This window comes from Xenopus laevis, chromosome 8S (genome assembly GCF_017654675.1).
Source record: "Xenopus laevis strain J_2021 chromosome 8S, Xenopus_laevis_v10.1, whole genome shotgun sequence".
In the NCBI taxonomy this organism is placed as follows: domain Eukaryota; kingdom Metazoa; phylum Chordata; class Amphibia; order Anura; family Pipidae; genus Xenopus; species Xenopus laevis.
This window is the reverse complement of record NC_054386.1, coordinates 77,581,095-77,606,107: the sequence shown is the minus strand read 5'-3', so window position 1 is coordinate 77,606,107 and position 25,013 is coordinate 77,581,095. Positions and strand designations below refer to the sequence as shown.

Sequence of the window (25,013 nt, the reverse complement as noted above, 5' to 3'; positions counted from 1 at the left end):
CTTTTTATCACTTCTGGGGATAAATCTAGGAATAGACACAAGATTTTTCACATACCCGTATATACTCGAGTATAAGCCGTGCCGAGTATAAGCCGAGGTACCTAATTTTACCTCCAAAAACTGGGAAAGATTATTGACTCGAGTATAAGCCAACGGTGAGAAATGCAGCAGCTTTTGGTAAGTTTCAATCAAAAAATTGCCGGCGTCTAGTTTTTTGGATGCCGGCGACCATTCTTGGACGCCGGCGACTATTCTTGGGCGCCGGCGACTATTCTTGGGCGCCGGCGACTATTCTTAGACACCGGCGACTATTCTTAGACACCGGCGACCGTTTTTGCGCTTGACCCGAGTATAAGCCGAGGTAGCGTTTTTCAGCATATTTTGGGGGCTGAAAAACTCGGCTTATACTCAAGTATATACTGTATTTATTAGTTGCTTTTATATATTAACAAGGCTATGTACTGATGGTATATGCACAACAGATAATTTATTGAAATCACGCCCACTACTGGCATCATTAATTGGATGTTTTGGCACCATTTTAGCATTTAAGTAACACTGTGTTATGTATTTTTTTCACTTCCTGATGATGGCTTCGATGTAGGGGCCAAAACGTTGAATAAATGCACTTCTCATTTTTCACAAGACCTGTGAGTGTGGCTGTTTTTCTAAAACTCAATATGGCATTTTCCTTATGTTTTTTGAGTGCACCAGAACAGGACTTTGTGTATAAATATATTATTATTGTTTTGTATATACAGGTATGGGATCCATTATCCAGAAACTCGTTATCAAGAAAGCTCCGAATTACGGAATGGCCGTCTCCCATTGACTCCATTTTATCCAAATAATCCACATTTTTAAAAACTATTTCCTTTTTCTCTATAATAATAAAACAGTACCTTATACATGACCCAAACTAAGATATAATTTATCCTTATTGGAAGAAGAATTGGATTTATTTAATGTTTACATGATTTTCTAGTAGACAATGTATGAAGATCCGGAAAAGCCCCAAGTCCTGCGCATTCTGGATAACAGGTCCCATACCTGTATATCTTTTTTAAGCGGATATGTTCAACTTTGAGGCCTCCTTTTACATGTCATCATATAAATTAGTATGTCACTTCTCCACTTCTTAATAAAGGAATGGGACCTGTTATCCAGAATGCTCGGGACCTGGGGCTTTCCGTAATTTGGATCTTAATACCTTTAGTCTACTAGAAAATTATGTAAACTTTAAATAAACCCAATAGGCTGGTTTTGCTTCCAATAAGGATTCATTATATATTAGTTTGGATCAAGTACAAGCTACTGTTTTATTTTTTAAGGAGAAAAAGGAAATCAGTTTTAAATATTTGGTTTTTTAGATAAAATGGAGTCTATGGGAGATGTGCTTTCTGTAATTTGGATCTTTCTGGATAACGGGTTTCCGAATAATGGATCCTATACCTGTACCAGTACAAGTTTTGCCATATGCCTGCAAGAGGATAGTGTATGAATAGTTCATAGCTTTGAAAGGTCAGGTCAGGTAAATTAAGTTTAAAAAACTACACTTGAATTCTATTTGATTTGGGATATTCTAAATGCATTCTTGATTTCGAGAAACCTAAAAAAACATTCTGGTAGGGAGGTGAAACCTATTCCGAAGTGTGTCAGATTGTTTGCCATTCCAGTCATTTATATTTTTCTGTGCATAGTTGCTGCAGCACAGGCGCAGGCAGAAGAGAGAAGAAATCAAAGTGGTTCTAGCCTTGTCCCAGATCAGCCTGCCTTGATTCCAAAATCAACAAAACCAGGTAAGTGACATTTTCCAAATTCATTCTTGAAGAGAATCTCCAGTTAAAATGCACAATTGTAGAACTATTGGCATTGTAATATTTGGTGTCGAAATTCTTCAATACGCTAGCATTGAGGAATAGGAAACAGGCAGTGCATGATGAAATATTTCCATATCAAAGATACACAGTCCCAATTCCTCCACCCCCTGCTCAAAAGAGGTACGGATATGGGATCCATTATCCGAAAATCTATTATCCAGAAACCTCCAAATTACGGAATGGTCGTCTCCAATAGACTATAATTACCCAAATAATCCAAATTTTTAAAAATTATTTCCTTTTTATCTGTAATTAAATAATACATTGTACTTGATCCAAACTAATATATAATTAATCCTTATTCGGAACAAAACCAGTATATTGGGTTTGTTCAATGTTTACATGATATATAATCCTAATATATAATTAATCCTTATTCGAAACAAAACCAGTATATTGGGTTTATTCAATGTTTACATGATTTTTCTATTAGACTTCATTAAGGTATGAAGATCCAAATTATGTAAAGATCTGTTATCTGGTTTTAGTTGTAAATTAATATTAAAATGAGGGTTTATATAATGTTTACATGATTTTTCTACTAGACTTCATTAAGGTATGAAGATCCAAATTATGTAAAGATCTGTTATCTGGTTTTAGTTGTAAATTAATATTAAAATGAGGGGTGGGCATGTCCTAACGGTACCTGCCAGAAGAACAGTAGGAGGAGGATAACCAATCACAGCCCTGCAGTCACACAAGCAAAGACAGTTCCCTGTCAGATCAGCCTAGCTGCTGATTGGTTCCCATCCTACAGACCAGCACTCCCCTACACAGCCAGAGAATTTAGCTGGCAAAAAAGTGGTACAGATGAGTGGGACTAGTAGGGTTTTTGCAGAAATTTTCAATAAACTTTTAAAATCACATTCCTTCTATATCTAAAAGAGTTTAATGCACTGGTAGATTCTTGTTTTTTTACATTATGTCTCCTTTAAAAAATATTAATCCAGGGTTGGGTTTTCTTGGAATTTTTACACCCTCTTCCTCAAAACGGAAAGAAAATATTTGTATAGGTTCATCTGTTTTAAAATTTAAGATGCCCACACTTCTGGGACTGTGTTAATAGAACTCATGGATAAGATGTTTAATACAGTGTTAAGAAAAAAGCACTGTGCACTCTAACAAAAAGTAGCGTTGCAAGTTCACAGCAGAGGTAAATAACAGCCCATCTCCTATAGACTCCATTTTAGTCTAATAATTCATATTTTTAGGGCCCACGATCGGATCAGCCCGATGGCATATCGGGGAGAGACATTTTCCCCTCCAGATTAAAAGTTTGTATTATCATTGGCAAGAATCTAAACATGCATAGCAATACCATCTGACTGAGATAGTGGGCTGCAGATACTGCGTCCAAAATGTTTGTACCATTCCCCTTTGAAAGATTGGATGCATATATCTTGATCTCTCATCCCACTCATGTTACAGAAGCATACACACTGATTTCAGCCCCTACCGCTGGCAGTAGCCTCCTTTTTTTGTTCCCATCCGGAACCACTGTGTTAACTCTGGCGCAAACACACTCGCAGGATTTCGGTGCAAAATACAAAACCTTGTGTTTTTTTGGCAATACATTTTATTAATTTTTTTATTGGACAATAAAAAGTGTGTTATTACGCTGGAGCCAACAGTGATTCTGGGTTTGAACAGAAGATGAGGCTGCTGTCAGTGGTAGCGGATGAAATTGGCCTGTGGATTTCAGCAAGCTAATTTCGGCCCCATGTGGCCCTTGTCTTAAATTCTATTGTCAGAACAAGGAATTCTCCCTACCCAGTCTGTGAAGGGATAAGGTCAACACAAGCATATTTTGTGTCCCCTTTGTGAAGAATGTGTGTCTACAGTGAACATTCAACAAACAAAAATCCTTTTGTGTACAGCACATACAACACAACTGCATCTTATGTTTGTAACTCCATTGCTAAGAATTTTCTGGACATTCATGTGGTAATTCACTGTTTGTGTGAGATCTTGAGCTTTGTTTTAAGCATTTGAGCCTAACAAAGGGTAAAGTAACAACAAATATCTATTTCTAGTTGGATGGCTCATTGCATTGCCAAAGTATTTAAAGCATACACTCATGGTTTAAAAACAGCCAATGTAAGTAAATGCTTACAAGCTGTGGCATCTTCAATCTTTGGAATATAGATTAGAAGTCAGCACTCACCCTTAGGGTATATTAGATGCGGGTGCAGGTCTGAGGTGGCCACTTCCACCTGTTCTGTAAACAAATTCGATAAACAGACAGCACCACACGTGAGGTATATTCTTAAAAGGCCTTTATTCCAAAAGGGCTTATTTCAAGACAGACAAACAGCAGCCATCTTCAATCTTTAACATTCAATACATATACATATAATTTGCCTAAGTAACAGTGCATTAAAATAAAATAAAATAAATGAATATGATAGTCCAGTCAGGAAATCATGAAAAATCTATGGTTTTGGTTATTTCTTTAGCTAAACAGGGCAAATAGGGTATTTAAAGCTATTTCATATGTTTTTTGTGAGGTAGATAATTTGATTACCAGTTGACGGATAAGCAAAATGCATAATACAGAGGGGATTATCTATATACTGATCTAATTATCTCCCTTGCAAGAACCAAACATGGAGTAGCTTCAATCTCCCTGTTTTCCCCGTTTAGCTCACAAAATTCTACAATCTTTTTTTTGTGATTAAGGCAATAGGCTGTTGTTCAGAACAAGCTCTTTTCGTTTAGAAATTGAATAACTGTAACCCCCTTAAGGAATCATCAATGAAAAAGAAAATTATGTTAAGAACAAGTTATGTTTTTAAAGAACTCTAGTTCTACCTATTTAACAGTAAGTAAATGGCAGGTGAGCTGTTAATGTGTATATATCAATATAAATATCACATGTTCAAAATTTCTCTCATACAACCAAAGGTAGATGAGGGAAAACCATGCACCCACCACTCCGTGGTCTCCTGATTTCAGCTCTTGCTCAACTCCACCCAGTTGGCTGTTGTAGGAGCTTATTGCTTGGACCAGATCAATAGCAACATGTACAAATCCTAAATAATTATCATGATTCTCTTTCAAAAGATGATCATGAAACGCTTCAGGTATTTAGATTTGGCATTGTGACTTTGCAAACTTGAGTGAAAACATTACAGACTCTTGCAATGCAAACGAATGGAAAGCCTCGTAAAGAAGTATCATTCCCCTAGCCTGCTGTAAAACATTTTGTAGGCTGTTCGATTGCTATGTTATTGTAACCTTTTATTATTATAATCTTTAGCCTTCATTGTATTCATGTGTAATTGGATTCTTTTTTATAGTAATAGATGGCTCTGCTTTAAGAACAGATGAGCGGCAGAGATTAGCACGTGAACGTAGAGAAGAGCGCGATAGACTAAATGGTAAGTGCCTCCAATATTGGAGGTTTTTTAATGCTTTTTATTAAACAAGTAGGGCTGTGGAGTTGGTACATTATTCCTTCGACTCTGACTCCTCAGTTAACGGTACCTCTTACTCTGACGCCGACTGCTCTTTTTTTTATTATAACAATATAATGTATTTTCCATGTTGATTGATGCTACACATCATACAAGGAATTCCATCACTGCCAAAGCTCAGCAATTTTAAAGCTATGTGAAGATGGTGTCTGCTTTTGGGAACAAACCAAAGAACTACGGTCCAGGAATGTGACTCACTATCATTGACTATCCAGGCCTGTCACTGCCAGCATAAATGAAGAAACTGTTCAAGTTTGGCTTCAAATCTATAATTAAGGCTAGTCACTGCCAACTTGATTGAGGATACTGTTCACGTTCTGGGGCTAAATCTATAACTAAGCCTATGTTAAAAATTAAAATAATAAGGTTATAATAGCTCAGATGGGCTTCACACTAGTGAAAAAACTAAGCACTGAGCTTTGTTCGTACATCAGAGAAATCATTTAAGAACCAGTAACATAAAAAAATTTGTTTGTACTTAACAAAAAAAAACAGACACTTTTAACTTTAAAAGTCTTTATTAAAAAATAACTTACTGATTCTCCGCTTGCGTTCCTATTCAGAATCGGTGACAGGGCGACGATCCATCGTGCGACGCTTGATTTCTCCTCCCTATCTATCTCCTATAGAAGGCAGGGAGGAGAAATCGAGTGCCGCACAATGGATCGTCGCCCTGTCGCCATTTCTGAAGAGGAGTGCAAGCGGAGAATTTGTAAGTTATTTCTTAATACAGACTGCAAATTTAAAGTTAAAAGTGTCTTGGTGTTTTTGTAGAAACAAATGTGTTTTTTTTATGTTACTGGTTTTTTAATTATGAAATCTATGAAATAGGACATTGTAACATTGTATTTTTTTTTCTCATTACATTTATTAGGAGTCAGACAGTATGTTTTTCCAGCTCCATTGCCAGATACCCAAAATTGCTTCTGACTTCACAGCTCTGTAAATAAGGCAAATTAATTAAGAGACAGTTTTCTGTCTCATATACATTTACAGTATATTTATACTTATAGATCTATAGTTATTACTACAATAGTTCGGTAGAGTTGAGGTTAAGGGCGGTCAGCTTTTTCAATATGCATCTTGGCAAACCAGTTAAGTTTTTGAGCCTGATTCATTATTGTATGAGGAATGGCTGTGCTTTAAATATCTAGGTACTCCACTTAGAAGGATTTTTAGGACATTTGGCTGAATATAGTTCAGAACTCCATGGTTTTCATTTATTTAAATTTAGCCCATTATTTGTTATAGTTTCTGCTTAATATGCTTGTAAATTATGGCTATATCTTTTATTTTTAATGCAGCAACCAAAGAATCACAGTTGCTTGAAAAAGAGAAAAGAGCAAAACTCCAATATGAAAAACAAATAGAAGAAAAGCTAAAAAAGCTGGAAGAACAGAAACTTAAAGATGAGCAGAAGAGGGCAGCAGTGGAAGAAAAAAGAAAGCAGAAAATTTTCGAAGAAAAGGTTAATATCTTAACAGCATGGTTGTGTGGTAAAAAGTCAAGTATGAATGATTATAAAGTATGAATGATGATGATCGGCTGTAAACTAATGATGTAAGAAAGCAGCCATTGAAGAAGCATCATGATTGTCATTAAAAGACACAGACAAGAAGCCAATGAAGCAGAGGGAGAAAAGGAGTGAGAGTTGTGTGGGCAAACAAAGAATACTGATTAATATAAACATAAGAAAAAAAATCTTAACTTTTTCCATGATAGCTTCCTTGTAAAACAAAGAAAAAAAATATATTTGCTTTACTGCAGAATTAAAATGCTCTTTGTTAGGGTCATGTTAGCACACTCCTTACATGTAATTTATTCCCCCAGAGAACATAAAAACCTTACAATCAAAATGTAATAAAACTCATTTAATTTCTACATACTATATAGCGTATACTATAGTTGTGTCTCCAAGCCTTAAACAGTTTGAAATGCAGTGCATTACAGTACAGCAAAAACAATAATGTAAACACAAATGGTTAACTGTATATAATAAAATGCATGCATGCATATCAAGTAAGATTTCAAACCCTGATAACCATTTCTGTTGTGGTAGCTTTCCTGTCCGATTAACTTTGTGATGATTGTTGGCAGTCTTTGCTTCAAGTCATTTGCTTACATTCATGATAATCTTTTCCCAGTAGTAATACTTGTAAGAGATATTTTTAAAGGACAATGAAAGGTCGATACATTAAGCGACCTACTGTGAATCTAATCAAAGTTTAATCTCAGGTTGGTTCTACTTTTTCTGGAAAAAACAGCTGTGGCTTTCTCAGGCTTCCCTAGCGTGGACTGAGATTCACTCATGCACAGTATAATCAGAAAATGACACTCTACTGTTGGTACATAAGCCTAAGCCACAGACACCTAGGAATAAAGTAAGATGGCGGCTTTGGCCTCTGTTAGTTATTTCCCGCAGGTTTCAGCAGCTTTCTCCCAAAAGGACCACCTGCCTGAGGAAGAAAACATAATTGTTGGATTTACTGGGTGGTTCCCAGTGGGCTCTATCACATTTGCAGTTTTTATTTTTTTTGCAGTAGTATCTGATGAAATTTAAGTGTGTGCAAAGCAAGTGATGCTAAATCCTACAGTACATTATACAGATATAATATGCTTACTATTATTATTGGTTTCATTGATATTTAGCCTGCGCTAGAAATGTGCATCTTCTATAAGGTTGCTATATTTACTGTCAGAAAGCAAGATTTAAAGTGATGTGAAACACAAGGGTTTATTTCTTCAACCTGTTCGATAGCTAGAACTTAATAATCCATTAGTAAGAATATAATATGATTAATAGAAGGTCTGAACAGAAAGCTAAACTTAAGAAAATCCAAATAAGGATAAAATTGAGGTTTCACAGTCAATCTGTTTTTGGTTGCCAGAGTCACTTACAGAAGCATTTTAAGCTACAGGCCAGCATAGTGCTGAATAGGAAGACTAATAATTTGAAACCATGAAAAATTGAGACCTACTGAAAAATGACTTAGAATAGGGTTGATCTATGAGTGTATCTGATGGTAAAGCTCCTCTTTAAGAATTTTTCAAGGTTGCATAATAATGTTGTTTAATGACAGGAACGTCGAGAAGCGAATGTACGAAGAACCCTGGAGCGTAGCAGCCAACTCGATCAGCGACAGAAGAGATGGTCTTGGGGTGGTGGATCCATGGAAGATGTTGATCTCAAGCATGGTAATGATGATCTGTTGTTTTTATGTTAAAGACAGCTTGAACCCTAAATACTTTATGGAGATAATGGTTTAAAAAGTACTCCTTAAAGTCTACTAAAACTGGATATGCTTAGTCATATCTGTCCTTTTTTTCTTTTTACTAGACAGAATGACATATATTAACTCTGAGACTTTGAGGGCCAGATTTATGAAGGGTCGAAACGTCAAATGCGCCTAGGGAGTTAATCAAATTCGATTTGAGTTTTTTTTAAAAAATTTGATTTTCGAGATGTATCATACTCTTGCCCTTTAAGAATTCTAATTTGACTATTCGCCACCTAAAACCTGCTGAATTGCTGTTTAAGGCAATGGGAGAGGTCCAGGGATCAATTTGGATTTGTTTGCAGCCTTCCAGACATGAATCGAATTCGATTCGAGTTTTCGGGTCGATTTAATTCACCCGAGTTTTAAAAATTTCGATTTGTTGATTTTCGAATTTATGGGAGTTTGGGGGAGTTTTTAAAAACTCACATGAATTCAAAATTCGACTTTTGATAAATGTGCCTCTCAATACAGAATAATAGTTGGTGCAATGTAAAATATTATTAGTATTAAGTTAGCTGTAAAAAATACCTTTCTACACCTACCATTGATTTTTAAGTATTATGCAGTGCTCTTTAAAATGCTATATTCTTCATGCAAACTGTGCAGAATGTACATAGAATTATTTTAGTGACCTATTGGAAAAAGTTTGGAATCTATAGTCACCCAAGATAATAGACTCTAGACTTAAATATATATATAGAGCATATATATTTTTTTATCAACGTAAAAGTCCCTGGCTGCTTTTTGTTTTGAAGAGTATTATTTTTTTTATTGCTACATTTATGCAATAAATATCTTATGAAATGTTCATTGAATGTATTCATAAAAGTAAAATAGCAAGATAAGCTATATCTGCTACATTATAAAAAAAAAAGAAAGATTGCCAGCGCATGGTTTGCCTTTAAAAATAAATATTACAAAAAATGAGACGTTAGTATCACCCTTGTGTGCTTTGTGTGGTATTAACTCATTTTTTTGTAATAATTATTTTTAAAGGCAAACTGTGCACTGGCAATTCTTTCTTAATGTGTGTGTTCAAATATTTTTTTTTTATCCTTTATGGCAGTGGGTCAACTTCATGATGTGGGTTAGACCAAGCGCTGGCACAAGGGTGCTTCTGGTAGCTGGTCAACGTCACAGCGTGGGTTAGACCGAGCGCGGGCGATTTCTTTCTATACATGTTGCATTCCTTCAGTACTCTCTTTGATCTTGGTTGCAGGTTTTCCTTCCTGCATCAGTATGTAATATGGTAGTGGAAAACAAACAGAAAATATTTGTCTGACATTGTTCCTTTAACCTCCATGGATTGAGTAGTATGAAAGGAGCAGACATATATGAACGCACCTGCTGCTTACACAGGCTATTGTAAAACAATCCACCATATGTAATAAAAGGCACTAGGTTTGCCCAGGATCAGTAACCCATAGCAACCAATAAGATGTTTGCTTTTAAACAGATGACCAGTAAATGCTACCTGCTGATTGGTTACTATGGGTTACTGCCCCTGGGCAAACTTAGTGTCTTCAATTACATAACCCCCTTTATTAGGTAAGAAAATGGTGGGTACATCTTAGCTGATTACTTTAGTATAGCCTTCCTTCCAGATGCTCTGGGATTCTGCTCTAAGATTGCATGCCCCGGTCAAATTAATACCATGGGGGCCAATAAGGAAACAGGACTAATGTATTGCATTTTTAAAGGGTATGTTCGCCTTTGAATAAACTTTTAGTATGTTACAGATGGGCATATTCTAAGCTTCTTTTTAGTTGGTCTTTTTTATTTATTTTAGTTTTTGAATTATTAATTTGTTCTGGCTATTTCCAGTCTGCAAAAATGCTGTCTGGTGTCAATTGTCACTAATTACTGCAGTTTTGTTTTTTTGTGTTCTTTTTAATTTTATTGCTTTCGGTTCTTTTTGGGCACCCTAATATTCTTCCATGTTGATTTCAAAACTGCTCCCTGGTTTTTAAGAACATGAAATTCTAACAACATAGGAACATTTGTGTATATTTGACCAGCATTAGGCTGGTGAAATGAAAACTCCAGGGAATATGTGTGTTTCTGCAGCACAACATTGCTGTAGTTGTGTATGTGCGCTCAGGAAAAGCTGGATAATGGGTAGTGAATGGAAGAGAGCAGGGTGGGCTTCCATTCCTTGCTCCATGAAGGGTTTTGCAGCTGCCTAAGTAGAGGTAGCTTAGTAGTTAGCTACAGGTGACCTGTTGTTAAATGGGAAGGAAACCTAGTCGGCGCAAACCCCCCCACCCCCCCTCCCAGCGGGACGGGTAGGCCAGGGGGGAGGAGGGAGGGTGGGCAACACACGGGAGGGGGGGGTGGGGGGTTTGCGCCGACTAGGTTTCCTTCCCCTTTAAATGGAGGTGTGGGACTAGACCTCAGAGCTTTCCCCTAGAGACCTCCTTGAATGGATCAGGGGGGAGGGGCCTCGTGAGAACCTCCTTGAGTGGAGGGAAGGAGAGTTTGTGTGCACCTGGGAAAAAAGAGTGCTTGGAGAGCGCTCCAAAAGGACTGGAATGAAAAAAAGAAACCCCTCCCAGGAGACGAGTGTCTTGAGTGTTACTTAGAGACGATTCTAGGAGTTGTGTGCACTGAAAGCAGTAAGTGGAGAAACGTGAGATTGTGTTCACCAGTGAGGGTGTTAAAGCGGGACTGTTATTCCCTATGTAAAGCCAGTGGGCTGAAGATTGATTTTTTTCCAAATAAAAGCCAGTAAAGCTGCATTTAAACGTAAGTGGTGATGTCAGTCTCCATTTTCTGTGCTGGAAGAATGTAAAATTCAGTATATAGCACAAACAAGGTTTAACATTACTCCATATTTATATTAAAAGACATAGTGAACATACTTTATATTTATCAAAACTATGTTAGATTGTATATTCCAAAAAAAATTAGGGCCGAACCCCAGAATCCTTCGCGCAAGAATCGTCTGAATACCGAACCAAATCCTAATTTATATATGCAAATTAGGGGTGGGAAGGGGAAAATATATATTTACTTCCTTGTTTTGTGATAAAAAGTCTCACAATTTTACAATTTTCCTCCCCATCCCTAATTTGTATATGCAAATTAGGATTTGGATTCGGTTTGGCCGGGCAGAAGGATTCGGCCGAATCCCGAACCGAGTCCTTGATTCGATCCATCCCTAAAACAAATACAATCAGAGGAAAATGAACCTGTTGTCTCACATGTTTCATATTCCTAGAAACACCGTAGTGGATTTTTTCATTACATGTCAAAGTTTTGAATCATAAATAATAAAATAATGATGATATATAGTATTGTAAAACACCTAATGTTTTTCCATCTGGATACCAGACTTTTTCTAAATTTGATATTCTTGTCAGCAGCAAATGTTGGTTTTTCATTGCTAGCATCTGTCTTTGCAGAAGGAATGAGCCTAAGAATACAAATGCAGCTTGGTGAAAACACCTATGAGAATTTTTCCCTAGATATACTGGTGTCTTCACGTTTTTAAATATACAGTTTTAGCTATTGCTGTCTACTATCAAATTGTATAAGTAATGTATAGGGATTGCACATGAGAATATTCAATGTGGAGATGCTATTAGATACGTATAGCAAGCGATAAAGAGCAGTCTTGTCTTTTCTAAGTGCTGTATTACCCACGTTTTGCAAATACAGGTATGGGACCTGTTATCCAGAATGCTCGGGACCTGGGGTTTCCCGGATAATGGATCTTTCCGTAATTTGGGTCTTCATTCCTTAAGTCTACTAGAAATTCATTTAAACATTAAATAAACCCAATAGGCTGGTGTTGCTTCCAATAAGGTTAATTATATCTTAGTTGGGATCAAGTACAAGGTACTGTTTTATTATTACAGAGAAAAAGGAAATCATGTTTCAAAATTTGGATTATTTGGATAAAATGGAGTCTATGGGAGACAGCCATTCCGTAATTCGGAGCTTTCTGGATATCAGGTTTCTGGATAAGGGATCCTATACCTGTACCAGTATGAGACCAGTTATCCAGAATGCTCAGGACCTGGGGTTTCCCGGATAACGGATCTTTCCAAAATGTGATTCTTCATACCTTGTCTACTAGAAAATCATTTAAACATTAAATAAATCCAATAATCTGGTTTTGAAAGATTAATTATATCTTCGTTTGGATCAAGAACAAGGTACTGTTTTATCATTACAGAGAAGAAGGAAATCATTTTTAAAAACTTGAATTATTTGGATAAAATGCAGTCTACGGGAGACAGCCTTTCTGTAATCCGAAGCTTTCTGGATAACGGGTTTCCGGATAACAGATCCCACTAGCTTACTGTTAGCCCCAAACATGCAGTAACCTCCCGATAACTAGTTAAATATGGGTAAGATTTGTCATCTAAAGCTAGTCTATACATTGTTTATAAAATTGTCTACTTTTTGTGAGTTTTCTAACGCAACAATTTTTAATTTAGATTTGGCCACAGTAACTTTTGCTTATCCAAAAAATAAGGCCTTATTAAATAATGCAAATGCTGAGTAAAAAGAAAAAAATAACAGGCACGTCACCATGTTTTTTTACCCTCAATACATTTCACAAAATTCCATAAAAACTGCAGCTAATTTGACTACTTTGGTAAACTATAGGCTTGTTACTTTCACATTGTGCAATGGTGAAAGTTGCAACATTAAGAGGCACATTTATCAAAGTTAGAATTTCGATTTCATGTGAGTTTTTAAAAACTCCCATAAACTCGAAATTCGACCAATCGAAATTTATTAAAAGAGCTAATTTTATAAACTAGGTTGAATAGGATCAACCGAAAACTCAAATCGAATTAGATTTTTAAAAACTCGAATCAAGTTTTTTCTCCGAAAAAAGCTTGAATGTCAAGAAGGCTGCAAACAAATTGATCCCAGGACCTCTCCCATTTACTCAAACAGCAACTCAACAGGATTTAGGTAGCAAATAGTCGAATTTCAGTTCTTAAAGGGCCAGTGTATGATAAATATCGAATTCGAATTTTTAAGAGAAAAAAAATCTAATTTTAACAATTCCCTAGTCGAATTTGACAGTTTTGGCCATAAAAAAAACTCAAAAATTCGAAGTTCGAATTTTCACTTCGACCCTTAGATAGCTAATGTGCGCAGCTGATAAAACTGCATTAGCAGCCGTTTGGTGCAAGTTATTTGCTTGTGCATCTGTACTCCCTATTCTAAAGCAGATGTTTTATATAATGAAGGCAGCCTGTATTTACTTCTGTGAAATGCTCTTGTTTTGCCACATTTTTGTGCTTGAATTAGTAAATGAGCCCTGTTGTTTTGTTCATTATATGTTAGAAAGAGGCTGTATTCCTAAATATTACAATTTGTATCTGTTTATATTTTGTTCCTGTTCAGGTACAACTGGAAATAGTTCTAGTCCTGTAGATATAGTTGAAAAAGCCCATTCCCCCACAGACCCTCACAATGAAGAAAAAGGTGGATCTGGCGGTATTTATTAAATAAGATACTTTCTGCCTGTGGTATGCTAACCTCTAACAATCTGCACTGCTATATCAACTCAAGGATACTCCTTTATTAAAACCAAAGAAACTAATGCTGCAAAGTAACTAATGCTGCAAAGTAACTTTCAAAAAATTCACGCCGTTTTTTAATGTCATGCTTTGTTGCATGTTGTCTGAGCATAACCACCCTTACCATAGTTTGTTGTTTAGTCCTGGCATGCTTTTTGTAATGTCTTGCATTTTGGAGACTGTTTTTGCCTCTCAGGCAATCCACATTGTCAGCCCCTCTTGATCTTTCAACATTGCCATTAATCATCATGCTTTTGCCATTCTAGATGAAGTGACCCTGCTAGCTGCACTCTTACAATGTCTTTAGATCAGGGTTTGCACTGAACGGCAACAGTACCGTTATCTTGGCTGAGAATCAGATCGTTCCTGTCTAGATCATGCTGAGATGCTTGTTACTCATGATTATGAGCAGTTTATTAGTTATTGCTTAATAATTGCTTTCAAAGATTGCTTCACACAACAGAGGTCATGTAGCTCCTATATCCAAGTTTACTAGAGCAGTATAGACACAAATTTGTGTGGGGTGGACAAGTGTTTGCCTCTTGTATCTGGAGCAACTTAAAGGGATACTGTCATGGGAAAATATGTTTATTTTTCAAAACGCACCAGTTAGTAATGCTGTTACAGCAGACTCCTGCACTGAAATCTGTTCAAAAGAGCAAATTTTTTATATTTCATTTGGAAATGTGACATCAGGCTAGACATATCAGTTTCCCAGGAGCCCCCAGTCATGTGACTTGTGCTTTGATAAACTTCAGTCACTCTTTACTGCTGTACTGCAAGTTGGAGTGATATCACCCCCCCCCCCAGCAGCCCATCATCAGAACAATGGGAAGGTAACCAGAGAACAGCTGCCTGGTAGATCTAAGAACAACACTCAATAGTAAAATCCAGTTCCCACTGCGACACATTCAGTTACATCGAGTAGGAGAAACAACAGCCTGCCAGAAAGCAGTTCCATCCTCTGGCTCTTTCTGAAAGCACATGACCAGGCAAAATGACCTGAGATGGCTGCCTACACACCAACATTACAACTAAAAAAAATACACTTATTGGTTCAGTAAATGAAATTTGACATGGTAGAGTGAATTATTTGCAGTGTTAACATTGTAATTTATAAATAAAAACGAAATAATAAAAATCTCGACAGAATCTCTTTAAATGTATGCTACTTTGCAAACAGAAGTTCCCAAATAACAATTAATTAAATTGTGTTTTATGCAATACCACTGCATGCATTAAAGTAGCTGCCTATGCTTCCCTCAATATTCCTCTAATGCTAAAGTTAGCTATTAAAAATGCATTACTCCCAGCACAGGTTCCCTTCAGGATGCTTCAGAATGGCAAGGTAACCAGAAAAATTACTGTATAAGCTATATTGTTGTGTGCAAGCGACTGACAAGAATGATGATCTTGTATGTCCCGACATCATATCATATCAGATTTAAATAGTTTTGGACCTTCTGTTTAGTGTCTCTAATTCAACTGGTGCAGAAGAATCCAACTTTTGTCTCAGAATAGTGTTAACATATTCTGCTGTTTTGGTGCTATGCTTTGTAATGCTTCCATATATTTTTGGATTGTACAAAAACAGGAAAACAATTAACAATATTGTGAATAGGTATATAATAAAACACACACACACACAAACATACACACTCACTCTATATGTATCTTTAAGAAAAATATGTTGCGCTATACATATTGTCAACAGGGTACCAAAAATGCTATTTCATAAATGGCAATGGGTAGTAAACTGTTACAGCATGGGCAGAAACTAATTCAAATAACTAAAATAATTATTTGTGAAGCATGGAGTACAGGTATGGAATCTATTTTCTGGAATGCTGGGGTATTTTCCAAAATTGCATTAACATACCATACCTTAACTGCTAAAAACGGTTTCAATATTTTATTAAAAGCTCAATAAGATTTGCAGATGCAGTTTAGTTACCATCAAGTACAATTTACTGTTTTATTATTACAGAGAAAGGAAGTCATTATAAAATAATAGGGATGCACCGAATCCACTATTTTGGATCCGGCCGAACCCACTGAATCCTTCGTGAAAGATTTGGCCGAATACCGAACTGAATCCTAATTTGCATATGCGAATTAGGGGTGGAAAGGGAAAACCATTTTTTTACTTCCTTGATTTGTGCCAAAAAGTCATGCTATTTCTCTCCCTGCCCCTAATTTGCATATGCAAATTTGGATTTGGTTCGGCCTGGCAGAAGGATTCTGCCGAAACCGAATCCTGCTGAAAAAGACCGAATCCCGAACCGAATCCTGGATTAGCGCATCCCTATAAAATAAAGAATTGCTTTTTTAAAATATTTGTATTGCTGTGTTTCGGCGGTTTCTGTGCAATGGGTGCCCTGATTATAGATCCTATACCTGTACTATATTGCACAAAATAAATTAAAAATGATAATAATATGATATTGTCTTTTTCCTCACCTGTACAGGTAAATGTTCCACCTCGACTACTAACCTTAAACAGGCAGAGAGTGCAATGCACAAGCGTTTGTCTTCCTCTTCTGCCACCCTTCAAAATCCTGACAGAGGTAAAATACTGATTTACATTCTGCCATCTTAATGCAGAAACTGAAATGTATATCCTTAAACTCTGTGTTTTCTGTGTGTGTTAATTGTTACTGATCATGCTGGCAGCAAAAACACAGTCGTTTAAGGAATTTTTTGTTCTTATAACCGACATCATTTTTATATATAATTTATTTTTTAACTTCAGCTGACAAATTGTAAACACATTATAAAGGACAATGACGCCCTCAGAAAGGGCCCCTTCCACCTCCAAGGCCACATGTATTAATTTCCCCACAGCTGCCCCTGCTTGCCCCTTACCAAGCCACTGGCCACTTACTGGCCACATCACATCCCATGTGTTGGCTCCCAAATGTGGAAGGCCAGAATTAGTGGAACAATCAACTGGAAGTTAATCAGGCCTTGGTTTCTAGTATGTGGGTTTCTTGAAATCAGATGTGACACAGCCAGGCATGGTGGACACCAACACAGCTGTTCTTTAAAAAAAAAAAAAAAAGGTCTTTTAAAGGTCTGAATATTTTTACAAGGCACTGCGTATATGTACTGTATATGTGTGTATTATTTTTTCCCAGGACAACCATGCACACCAGCGTCATTCGTTTGTGCATTTTATCAGCTTAACGTTTAATTCATTAATTGTTGAAGTAATGTGTTTGTTTTTTTACTTTTAGCCCTCAACATACGGATTAATTGCATTAATACTAAATCAGCTACAGGCTTGTCTAATGTAAATGTGTTGTGATCTTTTCACGTTTTAGGTGCCAAACAGAGAAGTTCTTCATTAAGCAGACTAAGTAATAAAACTCCTCTAAATTCACAGCCACACTCACCTAGAGTCTCAAACCTGGAAAAGAAAGGTGCAATTTGCAGATAATGTATTGGTTTATGTTGTTTGATGGTGCTTTTCCGTATGCTGTTTAAATGTTGTACTGATCAATAGGTGTTGCAGGTGTATTTTTCCATGACCAATTTTAAAGGGGAACGATCCCGAAAATGAACATTTAATATAAGCTTCAGCATACTGAAATGAGAAACTTTCTAAATACAATTAAATATTCTGCATCGTTTCTGAAATAATCAAGTTTATTTTTACTATCCCACTCTCAGCATCTGTTTCTCTTCATTCTCTCTTCATGCAGGAGTTGAGTGTCAGATGAATGACCAAAATATATCTTATAGGGGATTATCAAAGAATATCTGACACCCGACTGCTGCAAGAAGACAGAATGAAGAGAAACCGATGCTGAGAGAGGGATAGTGAAGATAAACTTGATTATTTCAAAAACGATGCAGAATATTTAATTGATTTGTATTTTTAAAGTTTCTTATTTCAGTGTGCTCAAGCTTATGTTAAATTTGTGATAGTTCCCCTTACATTTCCATTCAACGTGATATGGTAAACCTCCATTATTTTTCAGATGGCTTTCCATATCATCTTTCAAACCTCTTCTGTGCTGTTATAATTATCTTACAAGTAGCCAGTGTGGGATTTGTTTATTTAATTTTTACCACTGATGGTAAACTCCAGCCTTTGCTGCAGCAGGTTTGCTCCTTGCCTTTTCCAAGGAATACCAAAACTTTACCAGCATAGATATTCGACTGTAGTAACTAAAATTCAGCAGAAAGGTTATCTGATAAGCTCTGATTTAATAAATGAGTTTAATTTCATATTTTAGCCTAAGTACATTTGTGCTTTTGTGTACATTGTATTTTGAGTTCAGTAGATGCTTTTCTTGGTGTATTTTAAATGAATGGTCGGCAGAGACACACACAGCAATCTAAAAGAATGTGTTCCTGGTCACAAAGGTGCAGTCTAAAACATCTTTCTGCTATGTGAATGTGTGGTTGTTCCTGATGATGATGTTTTGTGTGTCTGGCCTCATTGTGCTCTGAATGGGTGCCTATTCATACTACAGTCCAATGATAAAGTGGACCTGTCATCCAGACATAAAAAAACTGTATAATAAAAGTTATTTTTAAATTCAATTTTTTTTAAAGCATTCATAGCTGTTGTAAACACATTTAAAATCTCAACTATCAATCAAATGTTGCCTGCCACTCCTCTATGCCTTGGGCCACTTTTCATTCAGCACTTCTTAGATGTCACTGCTCTCCACATATTCCCCCCAATCTCTTAACTATTTAATTGTGTAGCCAGGGCATGGGGATGGACACCAGGTCCCCGTTCTGGTGCACAAACAAGATTCTGAGATGATGCAAAGCTTGCCTTAAAAACAGTGTCCACAAAATGGCTCCTGCCTACTGGCTATAATTGGGACATCTTAGACTGAAGGAAACAAAATTCAAATACCTTATACAGTGTAATTAAAGTTAATTTTGCTTGACTAACGTCATAAAATAGGATTTGGAATATTTGTTTTGGGTGACTGGTCCCCTTTACTGGCACATGGTGTTTTTCAGGTACTTTTAGTGCATCTTAAAGTAGCCTAAAAACATGATGCATATTGAACATTGCCTGACGATTGCTTGAAGTGTTTCCCGGCAATTGTTGACATGACATTTGCTGGCACAAGTCATTTACAATACAAATCTATGGTGGGAGGGGGGGTTTGGCGCTTTGAGAACTAGTCACCAGTAACTTCGGTCAAAGTGCCCAAAACACATCCTTGTAACTTTAGTGTAATTGAGTGATCCTGTTGATGCCTCAGGTTTAATACAATAGGGAAATCTATAAGCTCGAGTACAGCTATAAGCCATTTGAAGATTCTGGTGATGTTGCAGTATAATTGGCATGTGTTAGTAAGCTCTGCACTCTGAATTCCTCAGAAACAAACCTGTGTGTTAAAAGGAAAGCATGAGAATGTGCATTACTTGTTTTTATGCTTATAGTATAGTATTGATTTGGTGTTTAGGTGGAGCCAACCAAAAGAGAAGTTCATCCCTTAACAGACTGAGTAATAAGCCTTTGACATCACCCTGTGTAGATAATGTGAAGAAAGAAGAAAAAACAGGTGTCTGTTGACTGTTTCATGTCTCATGAGCTCAATAAATAAGGCCTGTGCTGTAACATACTGTTGCTTTTCTACCCCATTAATAAAGTCTTGCCCTGTTTCTTTATATACTAAAACAGATTGCTGCTGTCTGCAAAAGAAGAATTAGGATTGCAATATATACTACAGAAAAATGTGTTTGCGTGTGAACTAACCTTGATTATGCTTTTTATTTTCATATTCTAATATTAGGGCTTTAAATTTTTAGTGACCGTTGCATTCAACTAAACATCTCTGGCAACCTACCTCATAAAGCTTTTTTTTTCCCCAGCTATGTCCTGACAACTACTAATGCCTGAAATATGTACTGCATGTTTATTGTGTGCCATATTATGTTAAAATTAAGGATGCACCGAATCCACTATTTTGGATTCGGCCGAATCCTTCACGAAAGATTATTTTGAATACCGAACCGAAGCCTAATTTCCATACGCAAATTAGGGTGGGAAGGGGAAACTTTTTTTACTTCCTTGTTTTGTGACAAAAAGTCACGCGATTTCCCTCCCCACCCTTAATTTGCATATGCAAATAAGGATTTGGTTCAGCCTGGCAGAAGGATTCAGCCGAATCCGAATCCTGCTGAAAAAGGCCAAATCCCAAACCGAATCCTGGATTCGGTGCATCCCTAGTTAAAATAACATCTCTGGCAACCTACCTCGTAAAACTTTTTTTCCAGCTGACAACTAGTAATGTCTGAAATATTTACTGCATGTTTGTTGTGTTCCATACAATGCTAAAATAACCTGTCCTTGACAAATTGTGATAATCTAAATCTTGATGTAAAGTTTTCCGTTTCCATGTTACTATAAATTTCCTATTTTAAACTGTGTCCCTAAACACATTTACTGTCATTGTTTTTTATGGTGTTCTTCCCATTCATTTCCCCTTATTTTTTTTTGCATTGAAGGTAATGGTTTATCTTGAAATTATTTTTGTATGATTTAGATTGTTGTATTCTAAAATAATTAGCATTTTTTCTTTCTTTTGGTTTTTTTTTGGGGGGGGGGGGGTTTGTTTTTTTCCCTTATTTGACTTTGTTCTGCACCTCTCCAGTTTGAAATTTAAACATTTGAATCAAAGAATTGAAGATAAACAGGGGTTTACTTTAGAAACACTTAAAAATGACAAATTACAGATTTTATAAGAATCTATATCCTACTAAAAGTACATTTTCAAGGTAAACTGCATCTTTAATATGTGTTGTTCTTTACTTGTTTTCGCTTTCTCTCGCTTTTTTTTTTATTTTTTTTTAATTGATAGTATGATATGTTTTATTGACAATCCTATTTGGTTTGTTCATAGCATATCGACCCCCAACCAGTCCTTTAGACAGTAGCATAATGAGTCGTCTCCTCACCCCCACACAGTCGTCTCTAGCTAGGAGTAAGAGTGCAGCCATGCTGCCATCTGATGGAAAAGATTCAACAGGTAAAACTGGGAGCCTGGAAAACACAAGTTTATCACTTAGTCTTATGGTTGTATATCAGATGCTGTTTTTATATGCTGTGCATCACGAAGAATGACTCGCATAACACAGAAACCCCTAAAATATCCATCAGTTACCTGTTTCTTCAAAAAGTATGAATAAATGCCATTTTCTATGCTGAAATTAGGAATGCACCGAATCCACTTTTTGGATTCGGCCGAACCCCCGAATCCTTCATGAAAGATTTGGGCCAAATACCGAATCTGAATCCTAATTTGCATACGCAAATTAGGGGTGGGAAGGGGAAAACTGTTTTTACTTCCTTGTTTTGTGACAAAAAGTCATGCGAACCGATTCCTGGATTCGGTGCATCCCTAGCTGAAATCCAGCTGTTTAAAGGGGAAGGAGGGACTAAAACACTCCACAGCTTACCCCTTTAATTATTGCTTTAGTGTTTTTAATGTATTATGGAGCTAACCTGGCTTCTTTATTATATGAAAATTAATAGAAAAATTTAAAAAAAAAGAATTGCTCTACAATCGCAATTTCTTTTTTTTTTTAACTCATTTGTCCTTCTAGTGGAACAAGCATTATTCTTACTCTGATTCAGTAATCAGCGGATGCACATTTATGAAGCACCACACATACGTAGCTGGTAATGTCAGAACCATAAGAACATTCAGAAGTTTACTTACTGATTACAGATTCTGATTATGCTGCTCCTTTAAGGCTTATAGTTACTCCTGAAACGATGCACTGCAGTCATACTTGGTATTTTTCACAAACAAGCTAAATAAAGGTTATTTACTGATGTACAGTATATGTACTATATGCAACTATTTAGTTATACTATGCAACATACTGAATGTGGGAAGATCTAGTTTTTTTTTTATAGAAAACATACTAGCAAAATGCACAATAGTGGTTTATGCATTTTTACATAAGATCGGGCCAGTTTTTTTTGCCATATCTTTCCCTAGCCGACCACAGATCCCTGATCTTCTATGCCTGGGTCTGTGCAGAGCTCTCTGTTTTGAGGTGTTGCAGCCATTTTAGCTTTTTTCCATAGTTTCTGCACTATAGCAACAAAAAATATGACTTTAAAAGTCTAACCTTCCTAATAAGCCCTTATGTGGTGTTAATACTTCTAAGGGGTTCTTTCTTCCTGATTGTCTTGTTTGTATACACTAAATTGTGGTGCTCTTGTTCTGTGTCTGACCACTGCACTGCACGCTTCCTGTTGGGAACTTCTCTGCAGTTTCTAATACACAGTCTCTTCCTCTCTTTTTCTCCTCTGGAATGAACTGCACTTGGCTTTCTGTTTTGTCCTGTCACATTCTTAACTTTACAGAATTTCACCTCTGTCCTCGTTCAGCTGCTGCAACTACCATCAATACCCCACCCTCCGCCCCTAAAGGTCCTTTACGAAGCCGAAGCATTGACAGATTGAAGTCACCACAGAATACGTCACCTTGTACTGGTACCCCAGATCTTTCCCAGGTAGGAACTGTGTTGTTGTTGTATTCTTTAGTGTGGTATATATCTTACATTTTCATTAAATGTGGGCAATACCATAACCTTATAATGCACATTCCTTTGCACAATGCTCAAAAATAGAGTGGTTGTGTTTTTGCTATTGTATGTGCCTCTGTTATTTCATATACCACATGATCTATATATTATGGTAAACAAATAAATATTGAATCTAATGACAGATGTTGCATTGAATCTGGTTTTCTTCATAAGAATTTTAAAAGATTTTTGGTATGGGGTATGTCCGAGGAACACTAGTAGGATTTTTTCACTCTAGTGTAATTTTATAAACGGGTTCTGGGAAAAATTGCAAAGTATTAAAATACAGTGTCTTCTTTTCTGGGAGAAATTGTCTTAAACAGTTGGTTAAAATTAGTAGATGGAATCTGTGGCACTCTAGCTGCTGGCCTATAGCTGTAAACACCTTCCTACAGCTGAAGAGAGCTTTAGTTTAGTGGCTTTTGGGAGCAAAAGGCAATCCATGTACGGCAGATAGCCTAAAGAAAGATGGGATGATGTGTTCTAGGACAAAAACAGTACACAAACATGTGTCCCTTCCTGCAAAAGGTAAAAAATATATATACCCTGGACTAAGGTCTTATAACAAGCCTTTCAATTTCTGTGTTCGCAAGATATTCTCAAGGGAAAACTTACTTTCTCTGTCATCTTAGGGGGACACAGGGAACGATGGGGTTAAGCTCCATCCTCTGGATGCAGGACACTTGAATAATTATTTGTGGGCGTGGCCATCGGGTTTACCCCCACACACCATACATTCACATTCAGTTTTTTAAGTGTCCTGCTCACAGGAGGATGGACATTCAAGAGACAAAGTCTACGGTTAGCACTAGCTGACACCCGGGCTGATACCCAAAACAGGGCTACCTGGTTTGACGCAGCACACCGGGATAATTTTCTCTAGCCTTGGCTGTAACAACCACCCAGACGGTTCCTGCATTGTCTACCTCAACGCAGGTCTGGCCGGTGTGGGGGTAAGTGGCACGGGCCCTTCTTAAGGGACATTGCCAAAAAGTTCTTCTGGGGCTCCTCCCCCTCCTTCTTCCCTTCTCACTCCCCCACCTTCCGTCCCTCATACTGACGGTGCCTACCAAGGGGAAGAGCTGCATGAAGGAGGGAGTTCCTGGCTACCTCTCACAGCATCCATTCAGGATGAGCGCAGCAGCACATTCAGACAATCTACTAGGAGGGAGTGAGACAGTACAGGAGTTCACGTTGGGAGAGGCTGTGAAAGAATCCGGACCGCTCGGGTGGAACGCAGGGAATTGCCACGTGTGCGCTTCCTACCAAGGGGAAGAGCTGCACAACTTCCCTGGCTGCCTCTCACAACATCCGACTCAGGATGAGGGCAGCAGCGCATTCGGGCAGTCTACTAGAAGAAAGTGAGGCAGTAGACAGAAGTCTCACATTGGTAGAGGCTGTAAGTAAATCTGGGGCAATGCAGGGCAGTTCTCAGAACCAGGCTGGGACAACAGCCGAACCAACCCTCCTCTCTATGCAGTGCAGCTTTCCAGTCTATGGCCTCTCTGCAGGGACTTCTGCCATTGTGGACAATTTAGGCAGACCCCTAACGAAGTTTGGCCTCAAAACTTAGCGATAAGCGCAAACGTGCAGAGGAGGCAAAACAATGACACTGCCAACCCTTTTAACTCACCTGAACAACCCTCATCTCATTCAGAGGGTGAAGTTTATTCTTCTGGTGCCTCATCCACAGACAAAGAGGAACATCAATAGGAGGGCAGACATCGTGATAATCTACATGATGTCGAAAGCTTCCGATCTATTCAATAGATGCGCCAGTGTCAAGGCTGTCCAAATCTACCACTCTGCCAGTCATGGGTTCAAGGCTAGATGGCTTCCTACGAGCTACCTATTCATCTGCGTCCCTGCCTAGCTTCAGCTTGGGTGTTCAGAGCCGTACAGGCATGGTCTGAATCACTATCAACGGATAGACCATATAGGATTCCCAGACAGGTCGATGTAGCTCAAGATTAGGGCGACGGATATGAGCTCTAAGAAAACGCTTATTTAGTTCCAATTCAAAGGCCAACGGTTATTCGGGGACGAGCCGGAGAAATTCATTGCCAAAACAACGGGGGGGTGTACCTTCCCCCACAGGCCAAGAGCAGAACTGCCACAAGTAGCAGAAAGAACCGTACCCCATAGAAGACCAACAGGCCACACATCAAGCCTTCAGGAGAGAAGGCTATTTCAGCCTGACAGGCCACTCCCACCGGAATCGTCAGAATGGATCAGAGGAAAACTACTACGATTCCTGGA

General features: G+C 37.5%; 1 protein-coding gene across 1 annotated transcript in view; it reads left to right on the top strand.

The window, feature by feature from the left end:
• Positions 1-25,013, top strand: part of LOC108700556 (ensconsin) — a 55,305-nt gene that overhangs the window by 5,624 nt on the left and 24,668 nt on the right. Inside the window, 10 exon segments of the mRNA XM_041575129.1 lie at positions 1,701-1,799; positions 5,180-5,260; positions 6,661-6,824; positions 8,437-8,551; positions 14,005-14,097; positions 16,649-16,747; positions 17,504-17,602; positions 19,619-19,717; positions 21,059-21,184; positions 22,534-22,682. Of these exon segments, the coding sequence (XP_041431063.1) occupies positions 1,701-1,799; positions 5,180-5,260; positions 6,661-6,824; positions 8,437-8,551; positions 14,005-14,097; positions 16,649-16,747; positions 17,504-17,602; positions 19,619-19,717; positions 21,059-21,184; positions 22,534-22,682 (1,124 nt within the window).